The 18,208-nt window shown below is 50.6% G+C and overlaps 7 protein-coding genes and 1 non-coding gene across 8 annotated transcripts; 4 read left to right on the top strand and 4 right to left on the bottom strand.

The window, feature by feature from the left end:
* The first annotated feature begins 419 nt into the window (after window positions 1-419).
* On the top strand, window positions 420-2,894 carry STEHIDRAFT_122891 (uncharacterized protein). The gene is made up of 2 exons (XM_007306045.1): window positions 420-1,106; window positions 1,206-2,894. The coding sequence occupies exons 1-2, from the start codon at window positions 845-847 to the stop codon at window positions 2,123-2,125; spliced, it is 1,182 nt and encodes a 393-aa protein (XP_007306107.1). The 5' UTR covers window positions 420-844; the 3' UTR covers window positions 2,126-2,894.
* Window positions 2,895-4,376: 1,482 nt separating this feature from the next.
* On the top strand, window positions 4,377-6,436 carry STEHIDRAFT_122889 (uncharacterized protein). Its single transcript, XM_007306044.1, has 12 exons — window positions 4,377-4,611; window positions 4,692-4,718; window positions 4,772-4,894; window positions 4,949-4,988; window positions 5,104-5,165; window positions 5,234-5,365; window positions 5,442-5,521; window positions 5,576-5,692; window positions 5,772-5,781; window positions 5,852-5,892; window positions 5,947-5,972; window positions 6,056-6,436. Exons 1-12 carry the CDS (start codon window positions 4,533-4,535, stop codon window positions 6,258-6,260), a joined length of 942 nt encoding a protein of 313 aa, XP_007306106.1. The 5' UTR covers window positions 4,377-4,532; the 3' UTR covers window positions 6,261-6,436.
* Window positions 6,437-7,117: 681 nt separating this feature from the next.
* STEHIDRAFT_122888 (uncharacterized protein) lies at window positions 7,118-9,184 on the top strand. The gene is made up of 12 exons (XM_007306043.1): window positions 7,118-7,196; window positions 7,287-7,371; window positions 7,451-7,477; window positions 7,531-7,653; window positions 7,720-7,759; window positions 7,888-7,949; window positions 8,044-8,175; window positions 8,257-8,336; window positions 8,400-8,516; window positions 8,596-8,646; window positions 8,712-8,737; window positions 8,825-9,184. Exons 2-12 carry the CDS (start codon window positions 7,302-7,304, stop codon window positions 9,084-9,086), a joined length of 990 nt encoding a protein of 329 aa, XP_007306105.1. The 5' UTR covers window positions 7,118-7,196; window positions 7,287-7,301; the 3' UTR covers window positions 9,087-9,184.
* Window positions 9,185-9,268: 84 nt separating this feature from the next.
* STEHIDRAFT_169820 (MAGE-domain-containing protein) lies at window positions 9,269-11,019 on the bottom strand (the record flags this gene model as incomplete). The annotated part of the gene is made up of 5 exons (XM_007306042.1): window positions 9,269-9,975; window positions 10,062-10,298; window positions 10,377-10,610; window positions 10,671-10,764; window positions 10,834-11,019. The coding sequence occupies 5 exons, from the start codon at window positions 11,017-11,019 to the stop codon at window positions 9,494-9,496; spliced, it is 1,233 nt and encodes a 410-aa protein (XP_007306104.1). The 3' UTR covers window positions 9,269-9,493.
* Window positions 11,020-11,242: 223 nt separating this feature from the next.
* On the top strand, window positions 11,243-12,063 carry STEHIDRAFT_148221 (Prefoldin-domain-containing protein; the record flags this gene model as incomplete). The annotated part of the gene is made up of 4 exons (XM_007306041.1): window positions 11,243-11,326; window positions 11,397-11,499; window positions 11,565-11,671; window positions 11,753-12,063. The coding sequence occupies 4 exons, from the start codon at window positions 11,243-11,245 to the stop codon at window positions 11,921-11,923; spliced, it is 465 nt and encodes a 154-aa protein (XP_007306103.1). The 3' UTR covers window positions 11,924-12,063.
* A 152-nt stretch (window positions 12,064-12,215) lies between these two features.
* Window positions 12,216-12,287, bottom strand: STEHIDRAFT_t185. The gene has a single exon. It is a non-coding gene; the product is annotated as a tRNA-Glu (tRNA).
* Window positions 12,288-13,722: 1,435 nt separating this feature from the next.
* Window positions 13,723-15,622, bottom strand: STEHIDRAFT_60927 (glycoside hydrolase family 16 protein; the record flags this gene model as incomplete). The annotated part of the gene is made up of 10 exons (XM_007305727.1): window positions 13,723-13,753; window positions 13,815-13,896; window positions 13,955-14,047; window positions 14,118-14,281; window positions 14,373-14,522; window positions 14,577-14,628; window positions 14,680-14,740; window positions 14,809-14,815; window positions 14,884-15,177; window positions 15,249-15,622. 10 exons carry the CDS (start codon window positions 15,620-15,622, stop codon window positions 13,723-13,725), a joined length of 1,308 nt encoding a protein of 435 aa, XP_007305789.1.
* Window positions 15,623-17,242: 1,620 nt separating this feature from the next.
* On the bottom strand, window positions 17,243-17,734 carry STEHIDRAFT_112476 (uncharacterized protein; the record flags this gene model as incomplete). Its single annotated transcript, XM_007306040.1, has 2 exons — window positions 17,243-17,502; window positions 17,560-17,734. The coding sequence occupies 2 exons, from the start codon at window positions 17,732-17,734 to the stop codon at window positions 17,243-17,245; spliced, it is 435 nt and encodes a 144-aa protein (XP_007306102.1).
* Window positions 17,735-18,208: the final 474 nt, after the last annotated feature.

The raw sequence follows: 18,208 nt of genomic DNA, 5'->3' as shown, positions 1-18,208 counted from the left end.
CAAATGCTTTCCAACGCGAAAAGCTGTCCAACTGAATCAGTCAGACTCATTGTGGCGGTGGCCCGTGTGGCACGCTGGTGTGGTGCCAGCCGACGGGTGCCGAGCGGCACGGAGGATGTGGCGGCCATATAATAAGCGCGATGCTGTTCCTGACATCAACGCTCACACACCATCCCGCATCTCCCACAGCTTCGCCTTCGACACCCAACACTACATACAAGATTTGCTCGCTATTCTCTTATAATATCTTGGAGGGCACATAACTCTCCTAGCGCGGTCGCTATCGTCGACAATAACCTATCTTCTGCTGGAAGAACTAGTAAGATCAAGCAATCATGGCAGACTCAGCTGTATGTGTCTTTCGCCAGCGTCTCTCGAATATTCGCCACTGACATAACCCTTATGTCCTTTGAACCCTTCAACTATCCACTTTGCATGGCATTCCTCGGAACCCTGCTATCGGCGGCCTAAAACTTGTCGGACTTCTATACCATTCGTGACGCCTTCTTCTGTCCATCACCGCCGCCGCTGCCTCCTTACATTCGTTTATCGGATCTAGGGCCCCACCGCTGTCATTCCGAACAAACAACTCGCACTGTCTCGTGCTCTCGGCGCTGCTTTCCTCACTCACCAAGTTGAACAACTTGAGAAAACCGTGTCCGCTGGTCCCGGATCCCGGAACTGGAGGGACAGAGACAAGAAACCTCCTCAGACTCCAAACCATCCTAACCAAGGGCAGTATGGACAACGTCAGTCCAAGCCCGGAGAACTCTGGAACCCCGACGGAAATGGGAATGGGCGTGGGACGTTTGGACGCAAGAGGGGAGGCGGTGCGGGCAGGAGGATGGATGGAGGGGAGAGGGACAGAGAGGGCGAGACCGCGACAGAAGGCGGAGGGGGACCCAAGATCTTGAACAGGAACACCAGAAGGGAGGAGGGCGGTTTGGGCAATAGGTTCGGTGACGCTCAAACGAGGAAGATACAGAGGAAGGAAAAGGATGCGGACGTCGTCGTCCTCGATGCTAGCGTGCTGATAAATGGACTGTGGCAAGTGAAGAAATGGTGTAGGGATGGGAGAGACGAGATTGTCATTGTCCCGCTCGAAGGTGTGTTCTCAAGCTGCCTTGACTACTTGTAGTGGCCCTCAATATCCGCCACACTCTTACTCTGCGAACATGACTAATCATACCTGATGCCGATTACAGCTCTAAACACTCTCGATCTGCTCAAGAAGGGCACGACCCCCTTGGCCCAGCGTGCTCGCCAAGCTTCCCGAATCCTTGAGGCTCAAGTAGGCACCAACTCCCGTATCCGCGTTCAGCAAGACAATGCCTACGTTCTCTGGGACTCTATTTCCCTAGAGCCCGCTCCTCCCTCCGAGGATGACAAGGGCATAGTCCTAGGCTCACCGGAGTGGGTTCGCAGGACGATTTCTTGCGCGAAGTGGCAAGTCGAGAACGTCGACAGCACCATTCCGCCGCCTACTGCCGCTGCCGCCAACAAGCGCGGCCTTCGCGTCGTCCTCGCCGTTCTTACGCCATCTCCTACCCAGCCACTCAACAACGCACCTCCGGGTTCCAGACCCGTTTCTGCTAACGCAGACGCGGACTCTCCTGTTCCGCTCCCGGCGCCACATGTCCTTATGCACCCCAACAAGTACGAGATTCGGGCGCAAGGCGAACTCGTAGCGCATTGGGCTAAGAGGGCTGGAGTCGTGGTGATGAATGTTTCTACTGAAGGGGCGGGCCCTGGTGGTGCACATTCCGCCGCGGTCGGTGGCGTGGCCGGCGCAAACCTTGCCGTTGGCGCGGGAGCGGGAGAAGCGGAAGAACGAGGAATGAAAACTATCAGAGGCAGCCCGCCTCGTGCGAATCATCATGGGCAAGGACATGGTTATGGGCACGGCACTGCACGACACCAGAAGAACTCGCATTCACAGTACTCCGGGGGCAGCGACAAAGACAGGGATGCCATTGTCGGTTTCAAAGATGCCCCTATTGGAAAGGAGCGGGAGCGGGAGAGACTCGTGGATCGACCTCCTGCGGTGAAGAAGATGATGGACATGGTCAAGGAGCCCAGCGTCGTCGTCCGAGTCCTCGCGAGGGGAGAGAAGCTCGACCCGTGATTTTCCAGCACTCACAACAATCAGCAGCGAACATTAGCAGCAAGCAGAAGCAATTCCGACGATATGAACGCGATGCGACGCCTTTGTCTATTCAGGAGACGAGGATGCCTTTCTCCTCTTCCCTGACGGGTGAGGAGTCGATAGTCGATGCGCCCTCACTTCAATACGTCGCTTCTGCCGTGTTGATTTGTGGCCCCGGTCATACTTTGCATTCGGGTAGGAGGGAGGGACCGTATCAGACCAGTCGAGGACTCTTGGGACTGCTGTTTGTAGGGATCGGGACTGGGATTTCGTCGACTGCTTTCACCACCGGGCTCCTCTGTTGTGAGCTTTGTCGGGGTGGCAGATGGGTATGTACAAGATGCTCGTTGAATCTTCGTCGTCGTTGATACATTTCTGACGGTGACTGTACTGAAGTGGTCAGGACATACATAATACCGTCTGCCTACCTGTCGCCTGTGCTTTCTACATACCTTCTCCTTCGTCTTATGCCCTCTTCCCCTTTTCCTTTTCATCCCTTACAATATCTTTCTCTCCTCCCATCTCATAAATCATCTAACCCATATACGAATATGCCCCCTTTTCTCCTCTTCTTGTCATCTTCCGTACGGCGAACGTTTCGAACGTTTGCGTGCGTCTTTCGTATTCCTTTTGGATCTTATGCCTACCTAGCGTTGTCTTCTTCACTTATGCGGATCCATGAAGGCCCTGCTCGGAATTTTCTTATTTCTCTTGTTCTTGCCTTGAACAGGATATGGTACGTCTCGCGTCCCGGCTTGTTATTTCCTCGATGAGGAGGAACTTACGCATCGCATTGATTTCTGGACTGGAACGTGCCAGTTTGTATGTTTGAGTCCAACGTGTGATATAGTATTAGCCCATTGTCAAAAGTCCAACGTTCAAGTGCGGGACGTAGTGTTGAAATGAGTCGTCGCTGAAGGAAAAACACCGTGTGTCGATGTCGGTCCTTGTTTCTCTCCGAGACTTATTCCTCCCCGACTAGCCGCTGTCGATCATTAGGTGGCTTTTCGGATCCAACTAACTTCTGTAGATACAAATTGCGGCACGTTGAACGACCGATCTTTCACACTAAAAGGTCTGCTTGTGGGTGACTACAAATTGCGGATATGGTTAGGAGTGTCTCGAGACAATCTTCCATAATAGTTCCATTCCTGTGCCCTTCATTCGAATATGGAAAATATTTCGTCTAGTTCTGCTTCCTGATGCCACCTTATCTATATCCAATATGTCATATTCTGCGAAGCTGACGGCGCTTTGGTGGCGACGAGGGTAGTTTATTACCATTGCGGTAGGGATATCCGAGTCGACCGAGCATGTGGAGGCTTTTGTTGATGGATTGTTGACTTCGGGGACCACAGAACCTCTTTGTGAACTCATAGTCAGTCAATCCCGAGCACGACTCTGTAACAGTTACGATGTCGGGTTTGTGGCCATCTTGGTCGAGTGCAAGCTGGTCTGCAACTCAGTAGAATCTCAACAAGCTCGGTCGCGTGGCTCTGCTAGATGATCGGCTTACATTAAGAGTAGATCGTGCCTGGACACCGTTTCGCTTTGAAGTCAAAGCGAGACGGTGTCTTACGGTGTCTAGAAGCTCGGCGTGCGGCCGGCAAACGATTTGTTGTGCCTTGTTTGTTTTGATCTTGCTCCGCAAAGGCACGGCGTAACAAGCCCGCAACACCCGCAACAAGTTGTACATGTACGATGCGGCGGCCCTCACAGAGGCGCTCATGAGTTGCTTCTTCGGCGGGCAAGCCTCGGGAAAGCGGTGAGCATTTGTATTCGATTTCATGGACATTTGTCGATGATTTTGGTAACCATGGCTTGGGCGGATGTTTCGAATCCGTGCTCGTTATTTTGCCGTATGGGCTCATGCGAGTCATCACTGCACCCTGGAGTAGTGTGAAACCCTGCGAAACCCCTTCTACTCAATCGTGATCTTCAGTCCTCACCTTGATCATAATTCATGCTCAAACGATTTGCTGTTGTCTTACAAGAGGATCCCCCGGACATCGAGATACCTGTTACCCCACTTCAGGGACGGAAGCTGTCAGTGTGTCAGAGCTGGAAACGATCGAGCCAAGTGATATAACATTTGGTTTTCGGCTAGAAGCTTACCCCCTTGAGCCCGCCCGACCCATTCGCATTTTCGACTCGTTTATACTTGTTCGGTTCCGGTCTTGTCTGTGTTCTCCTCCTGCCATTCTTTCTTTCTCTCCTCGTCCTCCACCACAAGCCGTGGTCTCGCTGGCCTATCATTTCGGACGTACAGCGTCGAGGTGTGGCCGTTTTCAGACCACTTGACTAGCTTGTGTTCCTTCGCAGTACGACACCTACACTCTTCACGACGCTCGCTACGAATTGGACAACTTAGCTTGTTTATGGTTCGATGTCAGCAGCGCAAGAGGCGGAACTAGCAGAATTCGCCACTGTTGTTCTCAATTTCGACGCGTGCAGATACGTCAGTGGTACGCATATCGTATTTGACTTCACTGTCGTATTGCCGTGATGCTAACATGATTGTATTGCATCGCACTGTGGCGCGCAGCTGCAGGGCTAGTGATACTGCTTTATGGTGCGTACTCTCGGTCTCTTACGTTTACTATAGGAGACTCAATCGAAGTGAAGACCATTTGTTGACCCTCGACGAGGAGATTCAATATGTATGGAAAGCACCATGGACACTGCCGAAGGGAATGTTTCTGGCCAACCGCTATGGTGTTCCCCTTCTTACGATTATAAATACGTGGCGTGAGTCATTCTGCGGCGCTCCATGATCCCAGCCAGCTCAAAGCATCTGTGTAGAATTATCCGGACTTGCGAATCCTTCGCCGACAGATACGGTGTGTGCTTTGAAGACAACCTTGGCTACTTGTTGCTAATATTGCTTGACTCCTTTCCCTGTAGTTGTAAGTCTCGCGATATTGTCGCGAATTCTTCGATACTGATTCAATTCAAAGTTGCAAGGTTTGGATCATAACCGCGCTGTACGCGGGCGTTCTATCGATGGCGAACGGAGGCTGTGGGTCTTGCTTCCCTCCCTCATCTGTACTCAGTCATAACTGACGTATTGTTACGGCGACTTGGCAGTCATCGTCCTCTTGCGGCTTTGGGTACTATGGAACCGACGGACATCCCTTGTTGGATGGACTCTTCTCGTCTTCGTCGTCACACAATTGGCGACTTTCTCCGTGACGACATGGGTTGCTACGGGGCTCGTTTGTAAGTCAATACCCTCTTTCGGCCCGTAACTCGACCACAAGACGACATAATCACTGACCTGGGCAAATCTGAACAGCCCGACTGGAATACAGCCCCCTCGTTAATTCCTGCGTCCTGACTAAGCGACTACCCCTGCAAGGGTTGTGGATACCTGGTGTAGGCTTCCCTGAACTGTTCCAATCGCACGCATATTCACTAAACTACGGGCAGGTTCTATTTGAGATCATGGTTTTCAGCACGACTGTATACAACGCTTTCGATAGACCAAGGGACGAGAATCGCCCAATGGCCAATCAATTATATCGTGACGGTTTTGTCTTCTTCTGTGTATGTCTCTTCCCCCCGTTTCCATATCTACTTATGCCTTACGACCTCGACGGATAAACTAACATTGAAAATTCTCTAGTGTATATTCAGTGAGTAAATCCTGGGCATTGTGTATACCGGCGAGTTCAAGCATCGAACTGACGCATACTTGTTCAACAGCACTACGACTTATCAATATGGTCCTTGCTATCACTGCACCGGTATGTTGCTTTCTCGTCTACTCAAGTCACTCTAATAATTTGACTTCTTCTCAGCTATCCCTCATTTTTCTGGGCATATTGTATGTACCCATCCTGCCTAGTTTCCTCAAGCACAAACATCCTCTTAGATCGACGGCGGTCACTGACCTCTTTGTTCATACAGCTTCATCTGGTGTGCCACAAACGTCACGCTCAGCCACTTGGTCTTAAATGTCCGTCGACTCGCGGTAGAGCGTCGATCACCAGAACAAGACTCTGTGACCACAGGGTACGAACCTGACACCGAGGTACCGGACACCCCGGACGACCCCAACATCATATCCTACGAGCTCAACGTGGGTTATGAGGAATATCATGAACTTCGCTAACGTCATGATCTTGTTGTATGGAGCATTCGTCTTGTCGTTCTGTCTTTCCATGGGTGTCAGTCTGCGATGGGGTCTTCCCACCGTTGGCGACATGCACGTATATTATTGGTTCCCACACCCTATGTATCTTATAGTCTCGCTTTGCTTTGAATATTCCAAGCTCTCGCCTGTTAACCGCGTTGCATCTTCTTACTACCTACATCCACTAGTACTGTGGATCTTGTCGTACACTCCTTGGTCCATTCGCCTGGCAGATTCTGTCAATCAAGGCATCCGGGATTACGGAATGACGAAGATACGAGAGTAGTAAGTTATGCGCGATATTGCCCTGTCAGCAGACGTGCTTCCTTCAAAACTGACCATCTTCTTTGTCTACTTATCTCGTCTATCATGCAGCCAAGTTGTCCTTGAGTTGTCCTGACATCCGTCGGCCCGGATACATTTCAAAGCGTTGAGGAACGGAGCCCAGCGCAAGCTCCTGTACTCATGATTGATGAAGCCTGAAAGAATTATATGAAGTTGTCTCAGCGCCATCCTCACCGACGCTGCCAATTTACAGACTCGTCGTATACGGTTCGGTAGAACCGTACAGGCACTGTGGCAACCGCACCAACACTGGCTGGTCCCTGCTGGTCCAGTTATCTGGCCCTGATTACGACGCCGGGACCGGACTGTATGTAACTATCGGAACTGTCAACAACATGAGCCTGAGAAGAGTGGAGATCGCTCTTCTAAATTCCACGGCCGCTTCGCTTGCCACTGGATGTCAACCAGGGTCTGCAGGCTATATAAATGAAGTCTTCCGCATATCAGTGATTTGTGGTCTGCTTCCGTTCCTGCATCCTTTCCCTCCCCGCTGTGTCCGTCCGTCGTCTTCGAGTGTGCTGGGTCGTTCCCCCGTGCATGCTCTAAAGACCTGGACTCAAGTGGCATTAGGTGAGTAGTTAGTCTTTCTGGCTTGTCCTCAAAGTCCGGTCTCGAATTGCTTTCGTTTACTGATACGGACTGTAATGTTTGCCTTTGAAGGCTTGCGAATGGTCCATGGCCGTATCTGAGGATAATGACCTGGCATCCGCTGTCTTCCACTTCGACGTCTGTCGCTATGTTAGTCGTGCGTAGTACTTGTTGAATCTCATGGAGTTCTGGGTCAGAGCTGTAAGAATGCTCACGATGGATACTCGTTATTATAGTGGCTGGACTCGTGATTCTGCTTTACGGTGAGAAGCTTTCTGTAGAGTCTTCCTTATCGAGCTGATGTCGTACGATGCAGATCATCTGTTGACACTCGACGACGAAATTCGATATGTCTGGAAGACGCAGTGGACCGTACCCAAGTGCCTCTTTCTCCTGAACAGATATACAGTACCGACGGCCATGATTCTTCACACATGGCGTAAGTCTAAAAGGCGACAGCGTGCGGATTCCGCGTTCACATCTCGCTAACAACTTGGTTTCATAGAACTGATGGGGCTGGCAAACCCACCACCAACAAACACGGTAAGCATTGCGTCTCATATCCATCAGAACGCCTTGCGCTGACCAAATCTGTGCCGTCGAAGTTGTAAGTTACTCATCCTCCTCCTCTCAGAAAAAGCGCTTTAGAAATTCAATCATGCTCTTCGTACAGCTGCAAAGTCTGGCTCCCTTTGGCCCTCTATCTGGGAATACTTTCGATAGCGAATGGAGGCTGTACGTCTTGATCAACATCTACCATCATACTACGATTATTGTCTAACATAGCTAATGATGATCCGTCGGACACGCCCTCACCAACCGGCCACAGTCATTGTCTTACTGCGCCTCTGGGTTCTCTGGAATCGTCGGACTCGGCTCGTAGTGTGGACTCTCCTGTTCTTTATCGCCACCCAGATTGCCTCTGTCGCGGTCGTGTCATGGGTTGTTGTCCAGATGCTTCGTGAGTAGGATAATCCGCACTCGAGTCTTGCAAAGAGTGCTTCGAAAAGTAAAACACACTGACCTTGATTGGTATTGCAAGCTACTATAACTTACAGTCCGGTCGTCCGCTCGTGTATTTTATCCGAACGCGTCAGTCTACAAGGTCTTTTTCTGCCTGGGGTGAGTCCTATTACTGCCCTCTTCCAGTCTCGTTGTGGAAGCTGATCTAAGGATGGGGACCAGGTTATATTTGAGGTGATGGTATTTGGTACCACTTGCTACAACGCGCTGGATAAGCCTAGAGAACGTAATCGACCTCTTGCACAACAACTCTATAAAGACGGGCTCGTCTACTTCGTGGTACGCATGCCATCTCGCAGACCGGTCTCCCTGCTAGCTCATTTGTTCACATCGCTTACGGTATATCTTTCCAATCAAGGTTTTGACCAGCTTACGACTTGCAAACTTCATGATCTCCATCCTTGCCCCTGTAGGTCCTATTTTGCGCTGATTTATCAACGTCCTCCTAACGATAGAACCTTACCGTCATTTTAGCTCTCTCTAATCTTCCTTGGCGTCTTGTACGTTTCTGTTTAACTGATCTTGACCCTCCCATTCTACGTCCTCATCTCCAACTAACGGTCACGCTACCCTCCTACCTCATATAGCTTCGTCTGGTGTGCCACAAACGTCACCGTCAGCCGTCTGGTCCTCAATATACGTAGAGAAGCCTACAGACATCGTCTCACCGAAGAAGACCTCGCTGAAGCTCCGGGAGAAGGAGAAGAAGAAGAAGAAGAAGAAGAGAGGCCCCAGAACGCTGTGGTCGTTGAGCAGCATACAACTGGGAATTATGGCTATCTCGTTGACGTGACAGAGTACTACGAGCTGCGTATGCACGCACCAGGTCTGAATCCTCGAGGGGCGTGATTATGACCGTGGGTTGTACTATATATGCAGTGTAACTGGATCTGTTGGTTTTTAGGATATATACGCATGCAAATTTGTTGGGTTTACTCCACTCACGGTTTTTCGGAGGATAGCTTAGGATCGAATATCATGAGGTCGCCTACACAGAATATTGTTCTAGGTCAATCCGTTGAAGATGGCTTGTCGAACAGGCCCAGACACGGCGTTGGGACGGTAGGCCAAGTATTCGGATAGTAAGTTATGTAGCAAGGAAAGACGGTGAAGTACCAAAGTGAAGCATAACATGGGAACGAAGAGGAAGGAATAAAGAATACAGAGATAAGCAAGAAGATACGGCACAACGAGTAGTGAATGGTGAATATGCACTCGAAAGCCTACAGCAGGGCGAAGCCACGCCGGAGGAAGCTCTAAATGACATCAGCCAATGAGCCTCCAGCAGCCCTCTCTATACCTCTAACAAGCGCCTCCATTCTCTTCGCCGACTGCTCCTCGCGGTTCTGCCTTGCTTTTCGCGCCGCGCGCTCATCCATATCGTCATCGTCATCCTCGGGATCCGCCTCCCTCATTCTCTCCTCCAAGAAATCGGCCACGAATTTGCCGATCCCCATTTCTCCAACCTCTGCCGTGGCCCTAGGGCCCCATCGCCATTCAAACGCGGCATCGCCGTCGCCTTCGCCATTACGAGCTTGGGATTGGGATTGCCCTCCGCGGCCACGTTTATTGCCTGCTGTGGCGGCACCACCGATTTGGGTACGGTCGAGGAAACCTTGGCGCTGAAGGGAAGAAAGATAGTCTTCTATTGTGATATTCTTGCGGGTGGACTGATCGTTGAGTGTTATTGGAGTCCCAATGGATAAGCGAAGACGCTTGAGAAGGGAACGCAAGTCCACTGGTAGGAAGTAGAGGGGCTTGTTAGCGATGACACGGAATATATCGCAGAAATGGGGGAGGGGCTGGAAGGAGGGAGCAGCTTACTGTCACTCATGACCTTCCCGTTTAAAAGAATGAGTGCGAGGATGACATAGAGGACACCAAGGAGGGGAAGCTGGTCAGTGCGAGACCAGTTGATGATAGATCCATAATCTTCATCTTCGCGCGCGTCTGCCGCTTCTTCCTCCATCACTTGTGGATCACTCTTTGTGGTCGCGATCTCAATAAGTGCCAGGTCGAGAGTAGAGCGCAGAATATAGGTTTTGGAACCTTGCGTTGTCGCTATACCAAAGAAGTCCATACGTAAGAATATTGCTTCTACATTTGACGAGATGGTGGTGAGGCAGAGCACAAACGTACCTTTCTTCTTCAACCCTGTCACGGTTTGCCTACCAGTGGGTTCGTCGTCATCTGCTGCACCGTTTGCCTGACTGCCGTTGGGCTTCTTCTTCTTGTCGGGATCTCCACCTTGTGCTGCCTCTTGGTTAGCAGCGCGGGTTTGAAGTTCGACAAGCTCCATGCCGAAAGTATTGCGAAGAATCGTCTGTGCTTGACTGAAGACAGTATTGTAGGCATTACGCTTCGTACCAAGGACTGATACCGGGAGGAGAAGCTATCAGAAGCGATGCGCAAGAAAGGATCGTCACAACCTACTCTTCTTCGATATTTCATCTCTGCGTAGAGGCGTTCGTTTCTGCTCGTTGAACAGAGCCAGCCTGACCAGTTGTTGGGCTTTCTTCAACAGGTCCTAAGAAAAACGTCAATGTAATGGAAAGTACGTCAGTTCAAGCCTATAGGAAGAATTACACGGAATTACCCCTTCTCCATGGCCAGTCCCATCCTCGTCCTCGTCCTCATCCATGCCATTCTCTGCTGCATCTCCCTCGTCTGACTCGTCTTCTTCTTGTCGTGCACGTCCTTTTCTTTGTGTCTGACTCGGTCCAGCCTGGGACTGAGATGGCTGAGTGGCGCGCTGAGAGCGAGAAGGACCTGGGCGAGGCATACCGTTTTGGTGAAGATCAAGGGTGTCAAGAGCAAAGACGCGACTGGATTATTTTGCCACAATAACGCGACAGTAACGCGACGCGTTAGTGACTGTAACATGTGACGTCACGTTCTGTGCGTCTTCAGAGTGTGGCCCATTGCCCAGAACACAGGCCTTTACCCAACCTTCACCATCTATATCTGTTTATCGCTGGCTAGTTGAGAGGATTATACCACGGATCATGGCTTCTTCACAACCACAACCAATTAGTATCGCAGATCTTGACTTGAACCAGCTTGCGGATGTACGGAGGCAGCTCGATGAGGTGCGTTGCTAGTTAATGTCTTACTGAACATATCTAAACATTCAAAATCCCTTTCGAACACGACTTATAGGAGCTAACACATCTAACGAACTCCTTTGCGCAACTAAAGCAAGCGCAAGCTAAGTTCAAGGGATGTATCGAGAGTGTCCAGGAGGTCAAACCCACGAACAAGGGTGCGCCTGTCCTTCGATTTCTCGTACCTCTAGTCGGGTTTGCTCACGTCTTTTCCGTCGAGTAGACAAATCCATCCTGGTCCCTCTCACTAGCTCACTATACGTTCCAGGAAAGCTTTGTGATCTAGAGAACGTCATCGTGGATGTTGGCACTGGATATTATGTTCAGAAGGTGCGTCTATTCTCCCCATCAGCGAGCCCTGCACACCTTCGACTTACTGTTCGTGTCGGAATCTCGCTTTGTGTCATATAGACTCGCGCGCAAGCTGTGAAACATTACGAGTCCAAAGTTCAATACATCGAGTCCAACCTGGACACTCTACAGGAGGCCATCCAAAAGAAGCAGGATAACATGGGATATCTAGTGAATGTGATGCAGTCGAAGTTGCAGGCTCAGCCCGCTGGCAAGAATGACAAGGATTGAGCACAAGGTGGCTATCATATGCGCTGCGAGCACGCTTGGCCTCTCCAGGACCTCCGAATGAACGAAATCATCCATAGCATATCATGCTCAGAGGCCAGAGCAGGACTACAGACATTGTGCGACGGTCGTGCGGTGCGCGCATTCCCCCAAGAACCGCGACATTGGTGTCGTGATTTTTTTCGAAACTGTTTTGCTCTACATGACCACGACCTCGAGCAATGACCACTGTGGCACAAGTCCTGCACAAGCTATCATGTCGACATAAAAATCATACAGCTGCGGTAATACCACATTCCGATACGGGGAATCGAACCCCGAGCTGCCGCGTGAAAGGCGGCAATGTTAGCCGTTACACCATATCGGATTAAGAACGAAGTCCATCTAATATATAATGGGAGAGCAGTGTCCCACGGTCAAAAAAGGCAACTTTGCCATTTATGGTCGTTCTGCGACGGTGGCACTGTGTGGCGTCTTTGTGTCTCTTTGAAGTCTTTCTAGATCTTGATATCTTTCTCTCCACCTCAGTGGCATATGGACCAGCCAATCAAAGTGGAGCGTGATTTGAAAGAACCTATGTACGCGCTGGCTGCGTCTGTACAGGAGGGGGGCGTATTGGTATCGAGGTTCGATCCTTATGCGTACAGTTTTGGTGTCAAATGCGACGCGAGGTCTGATCCTGTGCGTACATGACTGGCCTGGATTTGCCTCTTGGTCCGATCCCTTGAACTGCCCTTGTGCGTACGGAAAGTTGGCAGGACTGCCTAGGTCTGATCACTATGCGTACAATTTTGTTATATGTGTTCAGGCTTGGTCGCCAACCTTCACTCTCCAACACTGTACGCCACTGCACAGACCATTCTGTGTCAAATTGACGGTGTTTTAGGTGTTCGTCTGGGAGAAGGTCCAATCCCTCGTGAGTACGGAAGGCGCCCTTATTTGGACTACCCGATCCACAAAAGTACAGAAATCCTCCCAAACCTTGAGTACAGAACTACCCGAATTTTGGGTTTTGGGATCGGACTTCCGTACCAATACGCCCCCCTCCTGTCTGTACATGTGATTGGCACTGTGGCCACACTGGCGAGGTGGCACATGCACTGCAAGATTTGACTTTGGGGTACATCTGCGTGAGGCACGCAGTACTTAGCACCCAGTAGCTCGGTCTAAGTACTCCCCATAAGAGTAGGAAACGATCAAAACATCCTGATACTTCATATAATCGGGAGCATGTGCGGCTACAAACCTTTAGTGCTGCTGGCCCGACGATGGTAGATCGACATCACGAGGTAATAGGCCACATCAACGATGCCATCGACATTGCCATGGGATTTGTGCGGGGCTTCCATGGGCTCGACATTCGAGTTGAGGCGGCCATTGAAGTCAAAAGCAAATGGTCGATATTTGTGCGCGAGCACGGGCAACTGCTAGTTGTACTTTTTAGTGATGGCAACCAAATTACGCAGGTCTTTGGGCATCTCCTCCATAAATTCCCAACATCTAATGACACAAATTTGATAAGAACCGTATACCACAGCAAGAAAACTATTTTATATGGTTGTAAAGTGTCGATCCCATACATACAAGCGTCCAATACGGGTTCTAAAAGACTTGAAAGCAGGTCCTGCATGAAATCCGGAACCACAGTGTCTACAATAGAGGATAAGATATAGCATCGCACGACGGCTGTCAAGTATGAAGTAGCATGTATTTATCTAAGACGACGGACACGACCGAGAAGCAAAAAAGGCCCGAAATGAATGTAGATGCATTTAGTAGTAAGGGTATAAAAGTCCGAATCCTCAGCAGAGTTGCCACATCTTCACATAGTCGCTAAAAGGTACAGATGAGCAAGACGCACATGAGTGACAAGGGACATAAACAGGGAGCTTACACAACCATAGCCCTTTGGTCTTCATCAGTCGGCCAGGTGGAAGACCAGTCGTCCTGTGTGAGGGCGAACTTGCGCATCGCATCTACGCCCGCTCTTGAGCACATTGTCGCACGTCATAAGCGAAAGCATATCAGACGCACCAAGCTCTCCGTTCAACCAAGGCTTGTTTCCGGCAGCGTCAGGGAACCACCCATTCGTGCCGCCGATAGCGACGTCAAGAATTAAATAGAACGCTACAGATCCCGGCGCAAAGATCAGTCCATCGAAAGGGTCAATAGCGATACACAACATGAACGGACTAACGCTGGTCAAAAGGGGCAGAGTTGCCAGAGTTGGCCCATGGATTTTGAAGAATGATCTCGGAAGAGGCGTTGGTCACCGACGCAGGGAAATCGCCACGCTGGAAGAAGGGGATATTGAAGCTGAGCTCGAGCATGTGTTGCAGACGATTATCAACGTAGATCCTCCTGTCATACCAAACACGGCGATGGGCAATCGTTCCAGAGAATTCAGATGTCAGCCCATCAAAAAATACAAGGGTCCAACATTTAAGCTTACAGGAACTTGTCAGTCCATTCTAGCGCGTAGGTGTGAAAGCCTTGATCGAATGAAGCACGGCGCACAGTCCACCATCCAAAGGTCTTGGAAACGGCGTTCAGCCATGTAACCGGACCCCAATTGAGCGAACCCCGGACGTAGTTCGTCCCTCTGCCACCAGGAACGAATGAGTACACGAGTGGCCAACATGCTGGATGAACTTACTGAGCCGGATAGGAAGGTCCATTTCCTCGAGCCTCCATGATATCAATCTCACCTTTAGAGCAGCTATTCAGTGGAGGCTCCTCTAACAGGGGATAGTACATACCGCTCATGGGCCATGGGCCGTAGGTGTCGTTTTCCGGAAGCATCCAGATAGCCGGCCACATCTGTCAACGCCACGGAGTTAGAAAATGGGTTAGACCTTGGGCCCGACACCAATATGAAATTAACTGACCCAATCTCTGTAGATGAACGACGTTAACAAGTACTGCAGCGGGTACGAGGCAAGAACACAGAAATGGAGACTTACCCGGTGGGAATCTTCGCTCTGACCTCGACTCTTCCATACCGAATGCTCTTCTTGCCCTTTGTGGAGATACGAGCGCTCATGACAGGATTGATGACCGTCCCAGTCGTCTGGTTACTGACCGCCCCGCAAGCTGTCAGATTCGTATTCGTACATCCAGTAAGGTTGTATGTGTATCCGTCAAAGATAGCGTCGCGACCTATGACGTCCGAGGTGAGGGTAGGGAGGATGTAAAGGTTGTTGTTTTTGATGAACGAGTTGTTGGTGCTCGCAGTCGCCATCTCGAACTCCCCGTTCCTATATATGAAAAATCGCGGTCAGGTAACACAAAACCAAAAACTTCTTCCAGTGCGCGAATAATGACACACCCGAAGCCACCCATGTCCCCTTCCCTCTGCCAGACAGATGTAGTGTCCAAATCACTGCTCTCGAATTGATCCTCGAGAACAAGGCATAGGTTGCCGATCGTCTTGACGCCTCTCCAGTCCGACCAGCATCGTAACGCGCTTGCTACCACACCCAAGAAGATGATACCAATAGTGATGAAGTACGCTACTCTGCCAACTGTATCCTTCCTCGTCAACCAAGGCTTGTCAATAGGGCCGGTTAACATCGTGGAACGATGACGAGGCCGAACCGCCTCCTTGACACGGATGCTTGTAGGTGCGGAAGAGAACGTCTTGGAGTGCTTTACGCTGGGACGAAGAGGTGGCGCTGCGAATGACTCGCGGATGCCCCCCATCGGAGGGCGACTTTCCCTTGGACGAAGATCTATAACGCTGTTGTGTACAGAACTCTGCGCACTGGAACGCTGGTGAACGTCGCGGGATGGGTAACGACCGATCTCGGTAGAGTAACCAGGAATGGCGGAGGAGGTAGTCTCGGCATTCATGCTGAAGCTGACGACGCTGGTAGGAACGCTGGGAGGGGGAGAGAAAGGATTGTGGATTTCAGCGGTTGGGGTGTAAAATGGATCTGGGGCATCGTGACGAGGGGTCTGAGGATGCGATGGTGCGATCTCGAAGCTGACGGAGCTACTTTGGCGGTTGTGGGCTGAGAACGTGGACGTAGCGACATCGGAGTCTGCTTCATGTGATAAAAAGAGTGGACGGGGGCGGCCCAAAGGCTCGCCTGAGTCAGAAGGGGTAGACGAACGCGAAGGAGGCTGAGACATGGATGAGAAGTGGGGGAAGGAGCTGAGGCGGTTGGATCGTCCGGGAAGCCAATAAAGAGGTTCAGACAGATTGTCTTTTTAGACCCGGAAGCCAGCCTGCAGGACAGGTCTAGATGACGACGTATCATCCTGTTCCCGATCTATATTCCCTTGATCCCAAAGGTAGGACGTGTGAGTACCATATGACAAAAATGGAGTAGATACCTCAAAATGTGACATCCGTTCTAAGCCCAGTATTCATGATTCAGGGCCAACGCCGCCTGCGTCCGATTCGTGGAGAGAAGACGCACGAAAAATCGCTAGAAAGTAGTTTCCAGCTATTCTGGATCATAACAGAAAACCCCATACATGATTGCCAGGCACGATGGGAAATCTTCAAAGCGCTCCTCCTAAGGATAATTAAGGTCCATCACCGGAACTAAGTGGAGTATGCATACCGGATGGGATTAGCCAAGTAGCACTGGTTAACGCGTCAACATAATACTACGGCACCCTTCCCCAGCGTGACACCCAGATGTTCTTAAACAACTCTTCCATGGTTACCAGCCAGAAGGAGTGTAGAATCAAAGCAGGCTATGTGACTGACAGACACGGAATGGGATGGGCTGAAGAACGGATCAGAATGAAGTGATGAACAAGTACGCCCAACGGGTTCGAGTTGTTGCACAACCAGGTCGATGGGTTCTGTCAGAAGCAGAACCAAATGTGGCGTACGCAGCCGTAATCCGCGTAGAAGACTTCCGCGATGTAAATAACGCATTCTGCCCGCGATGCGCACGCCTACCGATCTCCACGGATCGATAGAGCGGGCTCAGGAATTAGAGGGGCCACCGAGCATTGTCCGCCATAATGGGATCCTTGGCTAGCACCAAACATCTTTAACGTTTTAGGTGAGACGTTGTGTGCAGCTGCGACATACTATGTCGAGTGTGAACTTCGCCGAGAACACTCGTCGATTGGTTGACTCTGTATTCAGCGACGGAGCATGCTCCATTGTGGAGTACTGAGAAGGAGTATGAATCGTCCGAACTTACCATAGCGACTTTCATATCGTTCTCTTACATAGGGAGAGGCTCGAAGCGGTAGTTATCAGAGGTACGATATCGCGCGCCTCAAGAGGCACACCATTCTTACTGTATCAAACGTTCAATGTTTACTGTTAAATGGAGGGAGATAACTGCACTTACGCTACCGCGTCCGATTCAGACTGATATGGAGGGTGTAGCCTATGTCCTGCTCGAACTCGAGAAACGCCGGTAGGACAGTGGCACAGGTACGCTTTGATGCTGTCAAGATCATTGGCATGACCCCTCCTGCCTGAAACGCGCTTTGAAAATGCTGCACTTGCAGTGATGATGGGTAGAGAATCCTGAAAGCTGGGATCATGATGATAACAAGTTCGATATAGGTGGTACCACGGACAATAAATTTATCGGATTTTCGCCTCGCTGGCATCGTTTAAGAAGTTAGCGTGTCAATTTCGAGTCATGCATGATTGTACTTACTCTTTAACCGTCGACCGTCGAGGCGCCTTCGAAGATGCTCGACGGTGCTGTATTCGCATATCAAGAGTTCAGTCATCCTCTTGGTCGTGAACATGCCTATGTGGGGTAACGCCGAATCGCCGCAAATCCGGCTCGAGGCGGCGTTTCCGGAACGCGAGTTCCGCTTCGGTGGCATCGTGCGACCAGGAAGCTTTGAACTTGTTTCTTCTATTCCTTGTTGACGCGATCTATGGATTCAGCCGTCCTTACCCAGCTTTGCTAGCGCTTTACCCTCCCATCACAGCGTCGCTGTCTGTACCTTTTTCGTCACCTTTTCCAACCAGAATTTACCACTCCTCGTCATCAGCACTGGCAAGGCAATGGTCCTGGCTTAAGAGGCTTGTCTCGCGCGCATTTTCTGCGGTCGATATTGCGGCGCATGACCCGGGGCATAGCGGCATTCCTGCCTCGTTTATGAGTACGCTGGAAACCTTGTTCTTAATCTATCTACTCCTTGAAACTGGTCTTGCCCGTCAGTCGGTATCTCCAGGCGTTCTGCTCGTCATTTCTCAACTGCCGTTCAACGCACGCCGCGCGCATCTCACCGACGTGGCAGAGATCAGGGCAACACTGCTGAGAACAGTGTGACTTGTTCAGTTTCTCTGAATCC

This window comes from Stereum hirsutum (genome assembly GCF_000264905.1).
Source record: "Stereum hirsutum FP-91666 SS1 unplaced genomic scaffold STEHIscaffold_10, whole genome shotgun sequence".
NCBI lineage: Eukaryota > Fungi > Basidiomycota > Agaricomycetes > Russulales > Stereaceae > Stereum > Stereum hirsutum.
The sequence above is the reverse complement of the archived record's forward strand: the minus strand, read 5'-3'. Positions and strand labels throughout refer to the sequence as shown.